General features: G+C 50.2%; 1 protein-coding gene across 4 annotated transcripts in view; it reads right to left on the bottom strand.

Moving 5' to 3' along the window:
* Window positions 1-954: 954 nt before the first annotated feature.
* Window positions 955-19,734, bottom strand: part of ZNRF1 (zinc and ring finger 1) — a 103,812-nt gene continuing 85,032 nt past the window's right edge. Inside the window, exons 2-5 of one of the 4 annotated variants that reach the window (XM_055305796.1) lie at window positions 15,399-15,494; window positions 4,893-4,998; window positions 3,198-3,289; window positions 955-2,256 (exon numbers count right to left, since the gene is read on the bottom strand). In XM_055305796.1, coding sequence (XP_055161771.1) covers window positions 3,232-3,289; window positions 4,893-4,998; window positions 15,399-15,494 — 260 coding nt within the window. In that variant the 3' untranslated portion in view covers window positions 955-2,256; window positions 3,198-3,231. The remainder of the gene's footprint in view (window positions 2,257-3,197; window positions 3,290-4,892; window positions 4,999-15,398; window positions 15,495-19,734) is intronic. The other 3 variants (XM_055305797.1, XM_055305798.1, XM_055305795.1) reach the window with 3 other exon arrangements.

Genomic DNA, 19,734 nt, shown 5'->3' with positions numbered 1-19,734 from the left:
CATGAGGACGGATGGTCCCCGGGGAGTCCCCATGCCAGTTGGGTCTGACACTAAGGCCCAGGCTCAGACCCACAAATTCTTTAGCAGTTCTCTGAACATGCCTAGCGAGCCTGGGCCTTGGTTCACATTTGTCCACTGGCCTGCACTGCCCTTGCACAGAGTAGGTGCTTCAGGAAGCATGTGACAGAAGATGATGGCAGAGCCAAGACCTGGCGGAGTTAGAGCCCTCAGAGGCAACAGCACATGAGGCTCGAGGAGGGGTGTGATTGGAGAAGCTTGGAGGCATCTCCCTCCAGAGCTTTCCTTTGCAGGCTCTGCAGGAGACTCTGGAATGCTGCTCCAGGAGCCTGTCTGGCACAGGGACAGAGGCCGGGCATGCGTCCTACCCCTGCTCTGAGCTTCCCGCCCAGCTCGAGGTGTGCCAACTCTTGTGAGCCCTGAGTGGCTGGTTCTAGTTCAAGGGCTCTGAGCTGGCTCAGCCCCAAAGCAGGGCCTCCTTCTGGGCCTCAATGAAGCATGCCCATGAGTCAGCACTGAGATGCAGACTGAGCAACAGGCAGGGCAGGACGGGACGTGGGATAGGGAGCTGAGGAGGAGGGCGGGGACTGGGCCGATACCTGGAAGAAGCCGCACCCTTGCAGCCGCCACTGGCCGCAAGGTCTTCTGCCCCTGGAGATCTTTCCTGAGGAGTTCTGTCCCAACTGCTCCACAGGTGACGGCAGACTGACTCTGCGATGCTTTGGAGGGTCAGTCGCCCTCGTGGACTCGGGTGGGACCTGCCAGGTTCCCTCTGCTCAGGCAGGGCTGTTCTAAGGACCACTTCACACTCCTGTAGTGCCAAATAGCAGCCTGGAGGGAGGCTAAGGAGGTAGGTGAGGGAGTGGGGGACAGGTCTTCAGCCTCCATTGCTTGATTGTGTAACAATGCCTCAGTAAAATAAAGTCACACAGTGCATCTTTTATTAGACATTTTAATACCATATCAAAACACCTTGACTAATGAAGAAAGCTTTTCCCCCAAGCTTTGAACATTTTTTTTAACATTTTATAAGGTTTTTTTTTTGTATTTTAATATATAAATACAGAAACCTATCTTGCATGGCTGATGCCACTTATGAACATCGATGGCTAAAATGTTCTCAAACAGACTGCCTGAAAACAAGGATAACTGTACATATTCCTTTAATAAGTCTTTTGTCTGTTTAAGTTTTTTCTGGGGAAAAAAAATCCACAAGGGTCTAAGAAAAATGTTCCGGCATTTTTGCAGGACACTTGTGATTGTTAAATCCTCTGAACCGACCAGAACCATGAGGGAAGGAGGAGAGGGAAAGGGAAACAAGAGAAGCTCCTTGATGGGGTGTTTTTTTTTTTTTTTTGGCAATGAAGTTACATTATCAGGGTCCCAAGGGGAGAAAAGTGCAAAACCAAGCCAAAAAAATGGAGGGGGGAAAATAACTGAAAAAACAAAAACAAAAAACCCCAAAACAAAAACCAAACCACCCAAGGCAGAGCAGTTGGTGATAGAGGGCTGATGGGAGGGCGCCACGCAGGCGCAGGAGGAGACCATGCGCCAGCAGAATGCATGGCCCTGCTCGTCTCCATCACCGAGTGGGTTCTAGCTGGGCAGCAGACAGCAATCTGTAAACATCACGAGGGAAAACACCAGTCGACACTAGACTTTTTTTTATAATTTTTTTTTTTGTAAACACTTTAGACAGACCCACAACGCCTTTCAAAGGTGTAAAAGTAAATGCCCCTTCCCTCTCGGGATGAGGGATGAGGGGAAGGATAGCAGTTGATTCTTCTCTCAAACTCGCTGTCGTCCAATTTGGTGTCCTCAGGGAGAAAGGGAGAACCATTTTCTGGAAGTCAGTGCAGAAGGGGTGCCCTGTTCCCACTGGCGTCCCCAGCTCAGCTCTGCCCGTGTCCGATGCCTCCTCTTGGGAACGGGGGCTGGCTGTCCCTGTGTGGACCGGAACATGTAAGTCGCGCTGTGGTGGCCGAGTCCAGCGGCGTGCATCCCGCCGAGGCTGGCCGGGTGTCTGTGGTTCTGCGCTGGGGCCCGAAGCCAAACGTCACGCCGGGATTTGGACTCCCACTCTGGCGCCGGCCTAGTCCCTCTGCCTCACTCTCACCCTTGCTTTTTCTTCTCCCCGTGTCCTCAGTTTTTGAGGGGAAGGTAAAAAGAGCAAATGTCCCTGATTTGTCTGACATCATCAGCTGTTCTGGGAGTTTACTTGGAATAAATAAAATAAACCTAATGAAGAACAAAGGAAAACAAAACAAACACACAAAAACAAGAGAAAGAGAGAGAGAGAAAAGAAAAGAGGCCCCAAAACCTTTGTGAAATGAGGTGGAGTCGGGGTTTTAGTTTCTCTGTGGTTTTTGTTTGTTTGCCAGAAAAAAACAAAGTGCCAGCCCAGAACTCACAAGGGACAGGTAGGATGGGGGACAGGACAGGATGGTCAGCAAAAAAGCAGGGTTCCCTGGGGAAGAGATAGAAAGGCAGACCACATGGTTACATAGGGGACCATGTGTGCATATTTGGTGTGGAAGGTTGCGCTGGCCTGCTGCAGTGATTCATCTGGAAGCGGTGTGTGTGTACGCGCGCATGTGTGAGAGAGAGAGGCAGGTGGCTTGCAGGCGGGAAGAACCAGCAGTGAAATGATCACTGATGAGCACTGCAGAGGACAACAGACCATCCCACAGCTGTCTTGTTTAATAAGTGGGATGTCCATATGGGTATAGGGTGTGAGATTATCTCCCTGGCCCAAAAGAAGCAGAGACTCTGAGAGGCAGGACTTGCTCGAGCTGCTCCTCAACCATGAGGCAGAGCTGGGTGCAAACCCAGTGTCTGGTCCCAGAGCTCGTGCTGCTGCTGCTTCTCCTACCTGGCACATTCCAAGGGATCTTTCTGAACCTCATTTTAGGAGAGACTCATTTTAGATGTCTGGAATATACTGGTCTGTTCCCAACTAATCTAATTCTGCTTAGCAGGTTCTCCTTCTTAACCATGTGAGTTTGTATTTCCTATCCTTCCCAGGGAGTCACATCCCCTCCCCCAACAGAACCACTAACTGATAAGATGCTCCCCTCTTGGTGGGGTGTGTAAGGACAACTGAGCCCCCTATCTTCCAGGCCCCAGAGTGACCTGATTCCAGGCCTTGAGCCTGGAGCACCCCCCAACCATGGGCTCACCTTTGAGAGGAGTCAGCAAGCGAGCCCAGCAGGGTCAGTCAGCGGGATGTTCTGGACAAGATCTGTTCACTTCAAACCACGAATCTATGCAACTGAGGCAGGGAGGTGGGCAAGGGGAGACATTTGTTACCGGCTGACCAGGCCATTCCTTAGGGGGCGCTCTCCCAGGTCAGGCTTCTGAGTAGAGGTTTGCTAAATCTTGCTTGTGAGGACCTCAGGGGAAAACAACTGTGTCCCCAGACACCCACTTTTTGAAGCAGGAAGAAGGGAGAACCCCAGGACTGATCTTGGCTCAGCCTGAGGCAACAGCCTGGCATGGTGGGTACAGGATTGGGTGGATCTGGATGCTGCAGGGGGTGGGGGAGACTGTGGCCTTGAGAGGGACCAGGGTCTTGCCTGCATGGAGCCCAGAGGGTGGCAACAGCTAGCAGGGAGAAGGTGAGGGCAGGACAGTGGAGCAGGCCAGTAAGCCCACCGTGTCTCCGGTTTCAAGCACACAGAGGACAGGAACCGAGACCCAGCAGGCTGACTGTTGCTCTAAGCTCTGGGGTCTTGAGAGCCCCCTCTTTGATCAAAGGGGCAGCCCTGAGGCTTCCTCCCTGGTGGGACTTCTCAGGAGACACCCCCCCTGCCCAGCTCTACCTGCCTTGGTCAGTTGTGGGTGGTGGATGGCATGGAGCCTTTCTTGGAGAAGGTGAGAAGGGCAGGACCACCTCTCTGGCTTAGTGACGTTGCTGGGGAGGGCCAGACAGGAGGCTGACAGTGAAACCCTAGTCTCTAGTGTTTATAGAAAGACCATCTGAACCAGAAGGGAACAGAGATTGCCCCAATATAGCTTTCTGATTTGTAAGCCAACATCTGGGTATTTTTGATAATTTACATAATTCTCCCCCAGAGCCAAAGATTTCCATCTTCTTGTTCTGAGTGGTGCCTCCCTGGGGCACTAGAGCAATCTGTGCTGGGCCCAGGCCAAGACCCTCTCTTCCAGAGCCAGCCTCTCGTGCACCAGCTACATCTGTGTGCCAGGCACCACAACTGCCTCGTGGCCAGTAGCCCTGTGAGTCAGGCTTTGAAAAAGCCTGTGTGTCAGAAGCAGCTCTGGGACTCAAGAAGCCAAGAGCAGATGGCACAGAGTGTCCTCCCATCTTGGGTAAGGAGGTGTCTTCTTTCTAGCTGGAAACAAGAACAAGGCTCATACTGGAGCCTGAGGACGACTCTCAGCCCTGCTAATTATAGTAGCTTTTAGAGCCGTGGCTGCACAGGTATCAGCTATTCCTGCCTCTGGCCCTCTGGGGAGAAGGCGCGGGTGCAGGGGCAGCCTACATACCCCTCCATGTTGCTCCTCTGGCACAGATGAGGTCCTCACGCTGTGGAGCAGAGGGGCCCATGGAAGAAGAAAAAGCTCAGGGAGATGGATGGAGAATCAACCTTGCAGGTGGGATACTGAGTGCCTCCAACCTGTGGCGCTCCACAGGTCTCCTTGTCAGCCCTCACTATCCAAACACCTGCTCTGCCCTGCACTTGGCATTTTCACACCTTTGATCTTTGAGCCCTTGGCAGGAGGAGAGGTCATCCCACAAGCAAAGAGGACTGGACGGCTAGTGATGAGGGTCTGCCTTTCTCTTGCCCACCTCAGGGAAGGAGCCCTCTGGGATCTCAGATGGGGCTGAGCTGGCCCTGGCGGCCCTTTCGTACCTTTTGTGATAAATGCACAGGCAGGGCAGCCTGGCTATCGTGTCCCCCTGAAGCAGTTCCTCCAGGCAGATCACACACTCCCCCGCGTCTTTTGTCAGCACATCGTCTGCAAAGGGAGGACAGAGGAGAGGATCAGTTGCCAGCAGACAGGTGACACAAAGCAGGTCAGGACTGCGTGGGTCACCTGAAGCGGGCAAGGCTCTGTAAGCGAAATAGAACCCAAGGGGTACCTTGGTCTGAAGGCCCTTAGTGCAGAGACAAGACAGGCACACCACACAGTAATTATCTGAAGACAAAATGGGATTAATTACCAAATACGTGGCCAGGGGATGGAGGGTGAAAAGGGCTTGAAAGCGAACAGGCACTCAGCAGAGGCAAACTTTCCCTGAATACATTCCCCCAAACACACACACACACACACACACACACACACACACACACACACGGACCAGGTGCATGGGGTATGGCAAGGCACTGCGATGGGATGCGAGGCAAGAGGGAATGGAAGAGGCAGGAGCTCCAGCAACTGCTCGGGCATGCATGTCCATAGCAGCATCATTCACAACAGGCAACAGGTGGAAACAACCCAAGTGCCCCCAACACCTAAATGGATTAACCGACGTGATCTACCCATACAGCAGAGTATCACTCAGCCATGCAAAAGGATGGGAGCACCAAGGCAGGCTGCAGTGTGGACAGCCTTGGAAAACATCATGCTAAGTGAGGGAAGCCAGACACACAGTCATCTACTGGACGACTCCATTATCTGAAGTGTGCAGCATAGGCCAATTCAGACGAGAAGTAGGGCTGGGCTGGGGCAGGAGGGATGGAGAGAGACTCTGTGACGGGAAAAGGGTTTTCTTTTCCCACTTTTTTGGTGGTAAGAACACTTATGATGAGATCTACCCTCCTGACAGATTTTTTTTTAAAGATTTTATTTATTTATTCATGACAGACACACACACACACACACAGAGGCAGAGACACAGGCAGAGGGAGAAGCAGGCTCCATGCAGGAAGCCCGACGTGGGACTCAATCCCGGCACAGCGGGATCATGCCCTGAGTCGAAGGCAAGTGCTCAACCGCTGAGCCACCCAGGCATCCCCGTACTATACTTTAGATAAAAGTACAATCATGCGAGGGGTTTTCTTTTGAAAATGTTTGTTAACTAGACAGAGATGGCAGCAGCATGACATTGTGAAGGTCCTAAATGCTACTACAACCCAATTCAAGAAAGAAGAAAAAAAAGCTGCCTCACAAAAAAGGAATAGAAGGAAGCTACTGCACACCCCAGGCCCTTAGCACAGCCACAGCTGGAAAAGCCAGAGCAGAATGGGAGAGCACCATGGCTGAGTCAGCAGCGCTTTATTAAATTTCTAGGACACTGGCAACTCAGTAGATAAGCCACGGTATCAGGATTGAAGTTCTAGTCTCACAGGGGAAACTGACAAGAAAATGGAAATGAACAGCATGGGAATTTCTAGGAAGCCTTATGCATAGAAGCCCAGGTATGAGGGTATGACTGCTGCCTTTATCAGGGTGGGGACTGCTCAGGGAAGGGCATTTCAAATGGAACAGCAGGAGGCTTGCCATAGCATGTGCTGAGATGTGGGGCCACAGTGGGAGGTGAGACCAAGTCCCCCAGGATGAGTTTGTGCTCTGTCGTGGTACCTGGGCTTCATCTGGTTCACCGAGGGGCCCTGGAGATGCATTCTGATCACAGCTAGTCTCTGTTGACTACTGGAGAATGGGCTGCAGAGCTCAGGGATGTGGAGCCCACTCTGCAGGCCAACACAGCAATGCAGGAGGGAAGGATTCAGGGCTTGCATTAGCCCCAGGGGGCAAGGAGGGAGCAATGGCATGGGCTGACCAGGGCAGCTGGACAAGTGGCAGGGGTTCATCACTATGAGAGGGGGCCCAGGAAGAGGAAGACAGGTATGAGAAGTGAGTTCAGAGTTGGGTGGGAGTGTCGACCAGGTGTCTCCATTGGGACATGCTGATGGGAACCTCCAAGAGTCCACTGGAGCCTGGATCTGGGGTTGAGGGGAGAGATGTGGATGATAGAGGTAGATGTGGGATAGAGATTCAACTGGAATCCAAGAAGGTAGAAAACTAAAAGGTCCTAAACTTAAACTACAGGAGAAATTCTGAGACGGTGGGGTTATGGATGTGAAGAAAGGAAAGCTTGAAGCAGGATCAGTTCCTCACTACTAACAGATTTCAGTTGTTCCTGAGGACTGCCAATGGTACTGAGACTGTGTGTGTGTGTGTGTGTGTGTGTGTGTGTGTGTGTGTGTTCAATCCAGCCTCACAATTTCATGCACCAGGCAGGGCATATGTGCTATTTCTATCTTGCAAAGGAGGATCTGCCTTCAGGAGAAGCCAGAAAAGTCAAACATCTTGCCTAAATTGGGGGTTTGTGATGCAGGGTCTGAAATCCTCCACTTGGTGCCCCCTCCACTGCTGTTTCTGGGTGTTCCCTGATTACTCTGGTGGGAAGGAAAACATCTGGGACCCAGAAAATGAGGATTCTTCACAGCCTAGAGGGCTAATGTGCCCCCAAGTTCCCTAGCAGGAACGCTGAGGAAAAAGCCTAAGATAGGACCAGCTCATTTTAAAGTCTCTGTACATATGAGCTGTGAGAGAAGTCACTCTCAGCTTCCAGGCCACAACAACCTGCGGTCATTTTTGGCTAACATCAAGCTAACTCACAGGCTCACCTGAAAGGGTGACAAGAACAGAAAAAGCAGATGGCACATCATCAGTCTACCTCTCACCTGAGACTCCAAGTGTGGCAAGTGGCGGATCAGTAAATGTGTATGATCCCATATCCTAAAGCACCAGATTCCTGCCATACTGAAATACACATGTGCCTCTGTTTGTGTAAGCCCAAAAACTCCTGGGAGGATAGATGCTTTAATGGTGGAGGAAAGAAGACTAAAAGCAAACTGTTTTTATGTATTTTTAAATTTATCTGCACATGTATTACCTTTATAATTAAAAACCCCAATAAGGAAACGTACTGTTTTCATCTAGCTCTGAAATGCATCAACAGGTTAAGATGGACTGGTGGACAGAACCATGTGATAGAGGAGTACAGTAAAATGGAAACTCCACATGGTGGGTATTTGGGTGTTCACTGTACAATCCTCAAGCTTTGCTGTGTGTTTGACACTTGCATAATAAAATATTATAGGGAAAATCTCCAATGAAGATGGGAAGAAATCCAGTCTGGCTTCGAGAAGGCAGAGTCATCCTGGGTGCTGATTTCTATGTACTCTGCCTCAGGCGTCTCGTTGGGAGAATGAGTTTGGGCCCCAGCTCCCTTTCATGTACTCCTCCCCACACTTATGGATGATTTCTTATCCTTGTGGTGCAGTAATGGTACAGATTCCAAATCAGTGTCCCTTGCATTTCCCCCCACCAACCGGCACCCCAGCTGTGAGCCCAAGGGGCAGATTAGACTTCCCCGGGTCCCACAGTTTCCTGTGCCTCCAGCTGTAGTCTCCCTGTCACTGACTCCAGGCCAGGGTACAGGTGACGGAGAGAGGGGGATAGGAGCCAGGGATGGAGAGACTTGAGGTTGGCTTTTTCAATAGGATTAGACTTGACCCTCCTCTCTTTTCACACTGGATGTCACTAAGGAAAGGGGAAGACATAGGAGGTAGGAGACACAGGGCGATTCCTCTTCTTATCAAGGACTTAGGCTTGAGCACATGAAGGTCAGCTGCATTTTCTTAATAATCAATTACCAGCACACGACACTTTGTGGAACACGTTCGCAAATGGTGCAGTGTTGTGCCTCACCACCCGACCTGGGGCTGCAGATGTGGGAAGGAGGAAATTGGGAACTGCCCCATAGGGCTGGACCACACAGCAGGGAGCACATTACACTGGGGCCTGGAGCCCTGGCTGCAAAATGGGGCCTGGAGGTCCCGAGGGTAGGGAGGAGTTAGGGGCTGGGGACCTGACAGTGTGGGCAGGCCAGCAGTGTTTACTGCTGGAAAGCAAGAGGTGCACAGATCTGGCCACAGGCCTGAGTGGGCTGAGTAAAACTTCCTGTCCCAATCCCTGGATCCCTGGAATCAGCAGCCCCCAGATGTCCCTGGAAGCTAGCAGGGGGGTGGAAATGGCTGAAACTGCTGCCTGGCTATCCACTGGTTCCTATGGGATTTCCATAGTATTCCTGCAGGAAGCTGCTGCCCACTGTTGGGGACTTCTAGGCCTGAAGCTGAGGACCCTGGGCCTGACACAAATGGAGACCACCTTGTAGATAGACACAGATGCCCCTTGGCATCACCAGGTACCCACAGGAGGGGGCCTCAACCAATGGTCCTTGATGAGTACACAGGAATGAAGCAGTGCTTTCTACCTTTTTCTTACTGGCTCCTAACCACCTCCCTACCCCATCCCATCCCAGCTTCCTGATGCCCTGTGCAAAGCCAGTGTCACTGTCCAGGGGGATGTTTAGAAGTGTTTGGTCTGGCTGGGGGTGGTGCTCAATGATGCCAACGGCTGTCCCTCCAACTAGACTAGGGAGCCAAACCAGAGGCAAAGCTCTCTGGCGCCACAGTGGGAGGGGTGATGCCTGGCAAGGGCTGGGGTGGGGCTAGGGTGGGAAGTGACTGCATACTTCTGCTCCTTCCCTGAGATATCGGGGGAGCACTGACAGCTGCTGTTTGTCAAAGAAAGATCTAGGAGGAGAAAAAGGAGGCTTCTTTTCTTTGGGACCAGCTGTATGCCAGAACTTCACAGGAACATCTCAGTGAATCCTAAAGACCCTTTGGCAGGGGGGTGGGGGGGTGGAGGGGTGTCTCTGCATCAGCTCATGTAGATGCTAAGTGGTCATGACTCCCAAGACAAGTTCCTTCTACTTGGCCATCTTATCTCCTTTCCTTAACAGACCAGGCAATAGGGTCTCTTCCCTTGGGGATGGGAAACACAGCCCATCTCACGGACAGCTTCAGATCTTTCTCTTCTTGTGAATGTGTGCACCCAAGAAGGGTGGAGGAAGCTAGCTGTAGGGAACTGCACTGCTGCCCCCAGGTACCACTGTGAGGCTTAGCTGCCCTGTGGAGAGCCCTGGCTCCCACATTCCCCATGGGACTTCCAGAGCTGCTAGCGTCATGAAGGGGGTGGGAAGGTCCAAACAGCCACAGATGCTGGTGCTGCTGGCACTCTGGAGGGAAGATGAAGTTGGTGCGGCTCAGAGCCAGAAGCTGAGAGCAGGACCATACATAATGCACTTCCCCTTGTGTCGAATGGCAGTCAAGGCCCTGGTGGGAAGGAAGGTAGGAGCCAGAGGGAGAACCCCTAGCAAGTGACACAGAGACACCAGCTCCACCTCTTAGCCTCATTTCCAGCCCAGGGGCAGCAAGCCTGACCCTGCTGCCTTCTCAGCAAGTGCAGAGGTGTTGGGCCCCACCTCCCGGGGGCTGGGGAGGGGCAGTGCCATCAATGCCAGGTCTCCCTAGCTCCCTTCTTGAGAAATCTCCAGGAAAAAGAGGAAGAGCAGAGAGTTCCCCTACCAGCAAGCAGTGGCATCCCCACCCCAACACCCTGGATTGTGGGATGTGCTCCAATTGTTTTGGTGGACTGACTGGAATGATGGTAGCCCAGAAGGATCAACCAATAAAGCTCAGGCCTGGTGGGCTTCATCTTTACTGAGGCTCCCCAGCGTGACTCCACTCTGCCCCTTCTGTTGTAGCCACCTGATTCTAGTTTCCCCAGTGTGGCAAGCTTCTGTGGGTCTCCTGCCCACTGATTCCTCACTCCCTCAGCAGCCCTCTGGTCAGCAGCAGCTGGAGCTCCCTCAGGCCCTCCCTTCTGCGGGAGGGGCACCAGAGCAGACACCTTGGAGTCTGGCATTGCTATAGCATCTAACAATAGTCCCTGGCAGTGCCTCACTGGGCTGGGCACACTCCACGGCCAGGCCCCGGTTCTCCCAGGCCTAAGGAAAGGTACTTCCATCACAGACTCAGGGTCCCAAGCAGGGACACAGGCCAAATAAGCACCATTTACACAAGTCTGCTAGCTTGGGATAAATGAGCAGGAGGTATTTCTGCTTTTAGGGGAGTCAGATTCTCTCTCCTTTAAAGAAACTTTGTGTGATGTGCAGGTGGGAGCAATGACTTCTGACAGAGAAAGAGGGTAGTCAGGACCTTAAGAAGCAGGGTATGGGTCGGCACTCCAGAAGAAAGCTGAGAGGAGAGTATCTCCTGAAACCACCAAGCTCTCCTTAATACCACTGGCAAAGGAACATGAAATAGCCCAGAATCTAGCAGAGGCATGGGCCCCTGGCTGGTCCTGGAATCAAGGCCCCTTAAACTTTCTATGAATGGCTGGCCATCTGTCATGCCCCCCACAGTATTAGGACTCTCTTCTGTTCACAGCAAACTCAGGTGTCCCCCAGCCCATCTCAAAGCTCATTCTGCTAGCTGAGCAATGTGAGGTCAAAATTTGAGTGCATATTCTTGAGGGTGAGTTCTCTGGTCTCAGAACTACAAGCAGATGTTGGAAAGGGAGAGAAATTAAAGGTCCATTCAAGCTCACCACCTTTACCCAGGTAAGTGGGACCCACCAACGCCTCCCTTATCTTGTAGGGGTCCTGAGTTCAGAGCTGCCTGTGGACAAGGAGAAGGAAGAATGGCACAGTCAGTGCTCTGCAGTCTAGCACCCTCCCTGCACCCTCAGCACCTTGTGAGGTAGCTGTTCATGAGCCTTCCTAGCCAGGTGCTTGCACTGGGAGCACCAGCTCCTGGGCTTTACGTTTCTCTTGAGCACTGGGTGAACCAGTTAAACTAGTCTTGCCTTTCCTAAGTTGGTTTTCTTTCTTTCTTTCTTTTTTTTTTTTTAAGTCTGGCAGGCCGCTACTGGAGGTTTTCCAACCAACAGCTCAGGCCAACCCTCATAATAAGAAAAATACTACTTTCTATCTGCCTCATTTAGGAGGTTTCTACTTTTTTCTCCTTTGGTGGTTAACTAAATTTCATCTTATATAACCACTGTAAATTTTCTAGAAATTTCCCCATTTAGTGCCAGCAATTACAAAAAGAGTGTGTGTATGTGTGTGTGTGTGTGTGTGTGTGTGTGTGTGAGAGAGAGAGAGAGAGAGAGAGAGAGAGAGAGAGAGAGAGAGAGAGAAATCTCTAGGGGACTGACCGGGAGTTCTGGTGAGTCTTCAAAAGGAAATAGCACTTTGCTCTCTATCCACTCAGAAAGACTCATCTTGCCTACTTTCTAGAAGATTCTGGGAGCTCTACACTTCACACATTCTTTAAGTCTCCTCACATTTCTTTTGAACAGGAAAGATAAAGTGAAGGTGAGAATGGGATTATGAGAAATCATGGATAAAGTATGTTCCTCGCAAAACCAAAATAAACACCCAGAGGTCCTGACTTGGGACTTTGGCCTGTGGAAGCTGAAAGGCCAGTGCTTTGTGTGAACTAGAACAGGCCCTAGACCAGCTCTGGAGACTTCCACTGCACATACATAGCCCAGGTGGCAAAGGCCTTCTCTTATCTGGAGGGTTCAAATGTCTCAGCAAACACAGAGACTAGCGGCTGGGCTAACGGAAGCCCAGCCAGGATGGCAGTTAAGTGTCCACAGAGAGGCTAGCCGTCATTTCTGAAGCATCTTCATGGCCATAAGTCAAATTCCACTGATAGGACCAGATGCAACATGCCTCTCCTTGCCTCTGCTGGGAAGGATGGCTTTTGGAAGAAAACCTTGAGTTTAAAGCCTCTAGTTTACACACACACACCCTGTAGAGGTGGTTTTCAATTAGAGGAAGAGGGAAAAATGGGACCAGAAGGGGAACAGCTTCAGTCCTGTGTCTCAGGCTGGTTGGCCAACTTCCTCTTCCTCTCAGGGGACTCTGACTTGGAAACGTGACTTCTGCAGATGGCATGTGCTCAGGCCGGGCTGCCATGCTGGCTCTCCTGTGGAAGTGAGGGGGACAGGGAGAGGGGACCCTTCCCATAGCTGTGGGTGGGAGGAGAGCTCCGGGTAGCAGTGGGCACTTACAAGCCCCCTGCCTTCCCTGTTCTCCCAATGGGGTGTGTGGGTACCTCTCACTCAGGTGGCCCCAAGAGCACTCTGTTCTCCACAGCTGCTCTTACAGAGTTCTCCCTGATGATGTCAAGAGCCCAGTCCTCTTGGGTGGAGCCCACTCTGAAGCTGCTTTGTGTTCTTATGACAGCAAGGCAGTGTCTACAGAGAACTCTCCCCAGCAACCCACAGGACAAAAAGCGGTCTTCATGAGGGCTCTGCACATGTAGAGAATAAGTGAACACAGTTTCTGAGGCCACGGCTGGGGAAAGCTGTGGGCCTCTGGAGAAGACTCGTCTCTCTCCATGGTCCCAGGCAGAGATGAAGAGCAGAATAAAGTGGGGTTGGAGCATCATCCTTTAAGGAACGTACACTGACAAGTCTGACAGGAAGCCCAGAGCTCACATGACAATGGCTTCAGAGAAGTGGCAGCAGTCAGTGTCTGGGGACAGGGAGAGGCTGTCCACAGGGTAGAAGAGGGGCTTTTGGGCACCAAGTAGGAAATAAAGAGGAAGGAAATGCCAGGGGCTGAGGCAGAGCCTCAGCTTTCCCTACAGCTGATCCTCTGAACAAATATGATCAGACTGAGTGCAGTTGAGATAAGTAGGTAACTGGCCTGTCTACATGCATTCAGAATCTTTTGGCTGAACAAATAAGTAAGAGATAAGAGAAGAGTGGGGGGGCAGCCTTGGTGGCTCAGCGGTTTAGCACCGCCTTCAGTCCAGGGCGTGATCCTGGAGACCCGGGATCGAGTCCCGTGTCGGGCTCCCTGCATGGAGCAGGCTTCTCCCTCTGCCTGTGTCTCTGCCTCTCTCTCTCTCTCTCTCTCTCTCTCTCTCTCTCTCTCTCTCTGTCTCTCATTAATAAATAAATAAAATCTAAAAAAAAAACAAAAAACAAAAAACAAACCAAACAAACAAACAAAAGAATAGTGGGGTGTGTTTTTAGGAGAAGGAGTAGATCTGTTCGTCGTCAGATTTACTTTGCAGAACGATCTGGAACCATCAGGTCTCCCTAGGTGAATGCTGTGTGAAGGCAAGAGTAACTGTGGGTCTGAGGAGGTAGGACCTAAGGACAGTTCTGTAAGTATACCCAGGAAACTTTCATCATTAGGATGGGGTTCAAGTGATCCCAAGCTCACCTTCCATCCAGTCCACAGACTGAGAAATCCCAGACTTCATCCTGAGCACTGCTATGACTTCAACCCCAGAAGGTAGCCCAGTGATGGGCTAGAGCATGGCCCCCTTCAGATCCAGTGCCTATTCTTCCGGGGCGCTGGGGTGACTCAGTTGGTTAAGTGTCTCTGCCTTCAGCTCAGGTCATGATCCCAGGGTCCTGGGATCGAGCCCCGTGTCAGGCTCCCGGCTCAGTGGGGAGTCTGCTTTTCTCTCTGACTCTGTACACACACTAGCTCTCTCTTTCTCTCAAATAAATAAATAAAATCTTAAAAAAAAAAAAAGATGCAGCTCTCCGATGAATGTGGTCTGAAGACCAGATTAAGTACATAAGAGTGGAACACCAGAGAGCTGCCAGCAGTTCACAGTGCCCAGCACTAAAGAGCAGTCAGTCCACTCTCCAGAAAATGAAGAAAGAAAACCCACGGACAGGCTCCCATCTTTGAAGGGGACAGGGAAAGTCTTGATCAATGCCAGCTGTAAGTTCCTGAGCTCTGTATTGAAGGGTCTGAGGTGTAAATGTCTTACTTTATTCTGGCAGAAATCCTAAGAGCCAGGTTATTGACAGCCCCATTTCACAGACCAGAAAACCAAGGCTCTACTAAGCTGAGCAACTTGTCTATGATTATACAGTCAGTAAAGGATGGAGGCAGACTTTGAATTCACATCAGCTGGGTTCCAAATCTTTACCCACAGCATACTAGACAGATGTTGACACTTACTTCATTCACAGAGCTACCATGTTAGGGAGACAGACTTGTGTTTCATGGGATGGCCTGGTCTGGTGATTGTACTCACTACTCAGCCCTTAGGCAGCTTCCAAAGTAGGAAGTGGTGTAGCCTTGAAGGAGTGACTAGGTGGCAGGTCAGCATTTCCAATCCCCAAAGGGTGTCCACTTACTGAACTTATTTTGCTGTGGACAGTCAAGGCTTAGGCATGTCATGCATACCCAGAGGTGAGGTGGCCTTCTTCCCAGGCCCTCTGCTGTCAGCTGTATAAATGGGCAGAGGCCACATGTCCCAACCCGAGGTCCCAGGAACTCACGGGACAAAAGGCCTAAGTGGGCAACCCAAGAGACTTCTGGTGCCATTGGCCTGACCCCTGGGCCTTCCTTCCTGTTCTACTCCGCTTCCTCTCCAGCTGGTGCACCAATTCCTTGAACAGTTGATTCCTTAACAAAGGATAGACATTCCTGCCAGAAAGCGGGGTGGAAATGCTGCCCGAAGCCATGTGAACTTGGGAAGACCCTCACTCGGAGGCTCCCCCAGCCAAAGCCTTACCGTTGTAGGAGAGGCGAGGTTTGCTCAGACACATTATAAAGTGCATTTCCATCTCATCAGAAGCCACAGACTTGGAACAAATGGGGCACTTGAAACCTGAAAGAGAGGAAAACACTGTGAAATGCTTCCTCAAAACCAAGCATAAACACAGAGGCCCTTAGACAGCTGCGGCCATGTGGGGTTGGGGTCAGCGTGGAGAATTACCATCTTCTTACACCCTACACCCAATTTCTCCTTCATTAATTTTGTGATTTTATCTGAGGCTTCCCGACTCCCACTGTCCCGCCAGCCGCTCGGGGAAGCTTCTCAGAAGGCACTGGCAGCTTTCCTTTAGATCCTTTCCCAGGGAGTCTAGTGGGCAGCAGGGACAGGGAGGAATACAATCAAGGCAAACAAGTCATCAGTCTTTGTTGCTGCTTTTTAAAAGATTTTTTATTTATTTGAGAGAGAGTGCAAGAGCAGTGCAGGGGTGGGGGTGGGGTGGGGTGGGGAGCAGAGAGAGGGAGAAGCAGACTCCTCGCTGAACAGGGGGCCTGATGTGGGTTCGATCTCAGGACCCTGGGATTACACTCAAGCCAAAGGTAGATGCTCAGCTTAACTGCTTAACTAATCTTAACTAATGGACTGAGGCACCCAGGTGCCCCAATCATCAGTCTCATCTTTGACCAACAAAATATTTAATGCCCTTCCTCCTCACAGCCCTCTAACCACGTGGCTGGACCACCTGTGGGAGGAAGCCCTACCTCGGTCAGCACCTCCATCCCTCACTGGCTCCCCCTCCGGTCCACCTCTCTATCCCTCACCCAGGGCACCTGGCCTCCCTGTGGCTCAGGCAGCTGTCCTCTGAGTGTGTGGAGCAGCAGGGTGGCCCTCCAAAACCTTCCCAAATGCCATGCATGCCTTGGCAATGTGCCACTAAGAGTAACAGCTGTTGCACAACACCCGGCAAACACAGGCTGTTGTGACCCTGCTGTCCCACTTCCGGGACTCTGGACTGCTTATACATCCCGGGAGTTTTGTCAGAATTGTACCAATATTGGAGATTTCTGCTGAAAATCTTCTGAGCTGAACGCCATTACGCAAACACAGTCCCTTGACTTATTTTTTTAATAAACAACTTTTTAAAGATAAATGGTTCCTAATTTCCCTCATTCTATTTGTATTGAAATTATTTTCAAACGATCGATTCTGTTCCGTGCTACTGAAAAGATGTAATACCAACGGAGTTATTTATTTGTCCACATCAAATTTCACATATTGCCACTTCTCTGTTTTGTTACTGTAATTCCTACCCACCCAGCCTGGATTTCCTAGGTCCAACACAGCACATCTAAATCTTGTAAAGATGTGACTCTCCTGTTACATTTTTAGTCAAAGTGTTCCATGCACACTGGATGTTGGTAATATCTGCCAACGACATTTCCTATGAAATAGACAAAAGGCGGAGGGCCCGTATTGCCTGTTCAGTGCTTCTGGACAGAGGAGGAAGTCATACCTTTCTTTCCCAGGGCCTTGTTCTTTCTCTATGGAAAGCCCTGGACATTGACAGCTGTGGGTGCCAAGACAGGAAGCAAGGCAGTTCCTGTGTTCCCATGTAGGGCACAAGCACTTTGCTTAGTGTTCTCCAAACCCTCATCTTTTCAGTGACAAGGAACTATAGGACCAGCCAGAAAATCCAGGGTCCACTTAACTATGGACAAAGTGGACCTCAGACTCCGTGGCATAGTCCTCGTTCCCCTGACCCCTTCCCTCAACGATCATGAGCATCCTGTATCTCAGCTAAAAAATCTTACAAGTGCTATCAATCCAAGGACTCTGGCCAAGGTTTGAGCAAGAGCTGTATTTTCTGATCTCTGGGTGGTTATGAATTCATTAATAACAAAGCCAGAAGACTGAAGAGAAGCATGGTGGGGGAGGGTCCATTCCCAGTTTTCTGGCAAAACCAGTTCTCAGATGTGGCAGGCTGATTCTTTTCTAACCAAGGTTAGAAATCTACAGACCCAGTGTGACACATGCTGTGGACAGGTGAGTAATGAACTTGAGTCTTGTGGAACGAGGCTGTCTTCACATCTACCCTAGGTCCCTCTGTAATCTCAGTTCTGCCCTCATGCCCGGGCTCTGCAAATAAACCAGTATTAAGTAACATTCCACAGAATGACCAACCATTGGGAGATTGTCTCATTTTCTTCAGAGATTCCTTCATCTTTTTTTTTTTTTTTTTTTTTTTTACTCCAAAGACCAAGGTTTTATGATACCTTAAATGACTATAGGACATTTCTAGTTTAAACCTGTTACATTAGCACCCTGTCTATAGGCTTGGGGCTGAGGGCACTGCCAGGGTGGACATGCTCTGGACCAGCTGCTCTAACACCAGGCCCTGATATAGTTAGGTGCTAAAGTGAATTGTTACTACTGATAAAAGGCCTTACACCTCACATTATCCACTTTTCTGATAACCTTGAGAACAGATTCATGGTTATCACTATAATAGCATCAATCACCCCTGCATCCCAAAATGACTCCTTGAATGCAGGACAGGGAGTTGAGTTATAGCCAAGGTACTAGGAAGTAGGCCACCCAAACGAGAAGGTCTATGAGGAAACGTCACTGGACATTTATGCCCTAGAAAAACAAACCAAGGTGAGACTCCCAGGTTTAGGCCTGTGCCCTCATTGTAAAGAGAAAGAGGCCTTGAGGAAGACACGGGTTCAAACACCAAGGGGGTGGGGCTGAGACCGGTCAGATTTCTTAGCTGACGATCTGAAGTCCTTTCCATTCAGGAAGGAGCCGACTACACGTGATATTGTGACTTACAATAAGAACTATGTATTAAAGGAAAAAAAAAAAGAACTATGTATTTGGTCTTCGTCTTGTTTCTGGCACAGAGTTCCTAACACCCTGGGAATTTCCTACCAGGAGTATTTGGTCTTTTGTCACTGGTTCCCAAAATAGCTCCAGAGCCATAAGGTGAAAAGAATGTCTTGTTACTCATAACGAGTCCCTGTCAACCATATCAGAATTTATGTTAATGAGGTCAACCATAATTTATGTCAACCATAACAGAATTTATGTTTATGTTAATAACTTTGGGAAAGCTCCTTGGTAAACTAAGGATGGAGGCTGGTTGCAAGGGGAACCAACCACCTGATTAGAGAGTCCAAACTTTCAGTCCCAACCCCTAACCTCTGGGGACGGGGGTGGGGGTGGGGGACTAGAGATGTAGTTCAATCTCCAATGGCCAATGATTTATTCAGGTATGCCTATGTAATGAAGCCTGCCTAAGAACCCCAAAGGATGGGGTTCAGAGAGCTTCCATGACAGTGAACCTGTGAAGATTCAGGAAGCGTGGTGCCCCAGGACAGGGCACGGGGGCTCACACCCTGTTCCCATACTTTGTCCTCCGCCATCTCTTCCATTTGGCTGTTGGAGTAATATCCTTTTATGATAAAATGGTAAACAAGTAAGTAAAGTGTTTCTCTAAATCCTGTGAGGTGCTCTAGCAAATTAAATGAACCTGAGAAGGGAGTCATGGGAACCTCTGATTAAGAACCAGTCGGACAGGGATCCCTGGGTGGCGCAGCGGTTTGGCGCCTGCCTTTGGCCCAGGGCGCGATCCTGGAGACCCGGGATCAAATCCCACGTCGGGCTCCCGGTGCATGGGGCCTGCTTCTCCCTCTGCCTGTGTCTCTGCCTCTCTCTCTCTGTGACTATCATAAATAAATAAATAAATAAATAAATAAATAAATAAATAAATAAATAAATAAAGTTATGAAAAAAAAAAAAGAACCAGTCGGACAGAAGCACAGGTGACAACCTGAATCTGTGACTGGTGTCTGAAGTGGGGGGCAGTCCTAGGGGAATGGTACCTTCACTTGTGTGGTCTGATGTTATCTCCACGTAGACAGTGTTGAAACGGAGTTAACTGCTTGGTGGTACAGGGAAAACACACACCAGAACAGAGTTTTAAGAAAGAGGTGGGTTGGGAAATATTACAACTCGAGAAGAAGCACCACTGTGGTAGGGAGAGACCTACATTTTAGCAAAAGCAGGGTTAGTGCCACTTGCTTCACCTTTCACTGGCATGGGGGTGGGGCGTGTAAAGATAAAAAAATAACTCAGTCTATTACATGAGTGGGAAATGACAAGATGACCTAGGTTTTCCAGCTTTGAGATATGGTAAGTGATCTACACTCTCCGGCCCTGTTTTCTTATCTAAAAAAAGAGGACTGTGCCTCTCTCTTGCAAGGATCGGATGAAACAAGAAACCTGAAAGCACCCTATGAAGAAGCTAATCAAATGTATCATCAAGCCCAGCAGTACTTGAGGAGGAAGGAAA

Source organism: Nyctereutes procyonoides, unplaced genomic scaffold (genome assembly GCF_905146905.1).
Source record: "Nyctereutes procyonoides isolate TBG_1078 unplaced genomic scaffold, NYPRO_anot_genome, whole genome shotgun sequence".
Classification (NCBI taxonomy): Eukaryota; Metazoa; Chordata; class Mammalia; order Carnivora; family Canidae; genus Nyctereutes; species Nyctereutes procyonoides.
The sequence above is the reverse complement of the archived record's forward strand: the minus strand, read 5'-3'. Positions and strand labels throughout refer to the sequence as shown.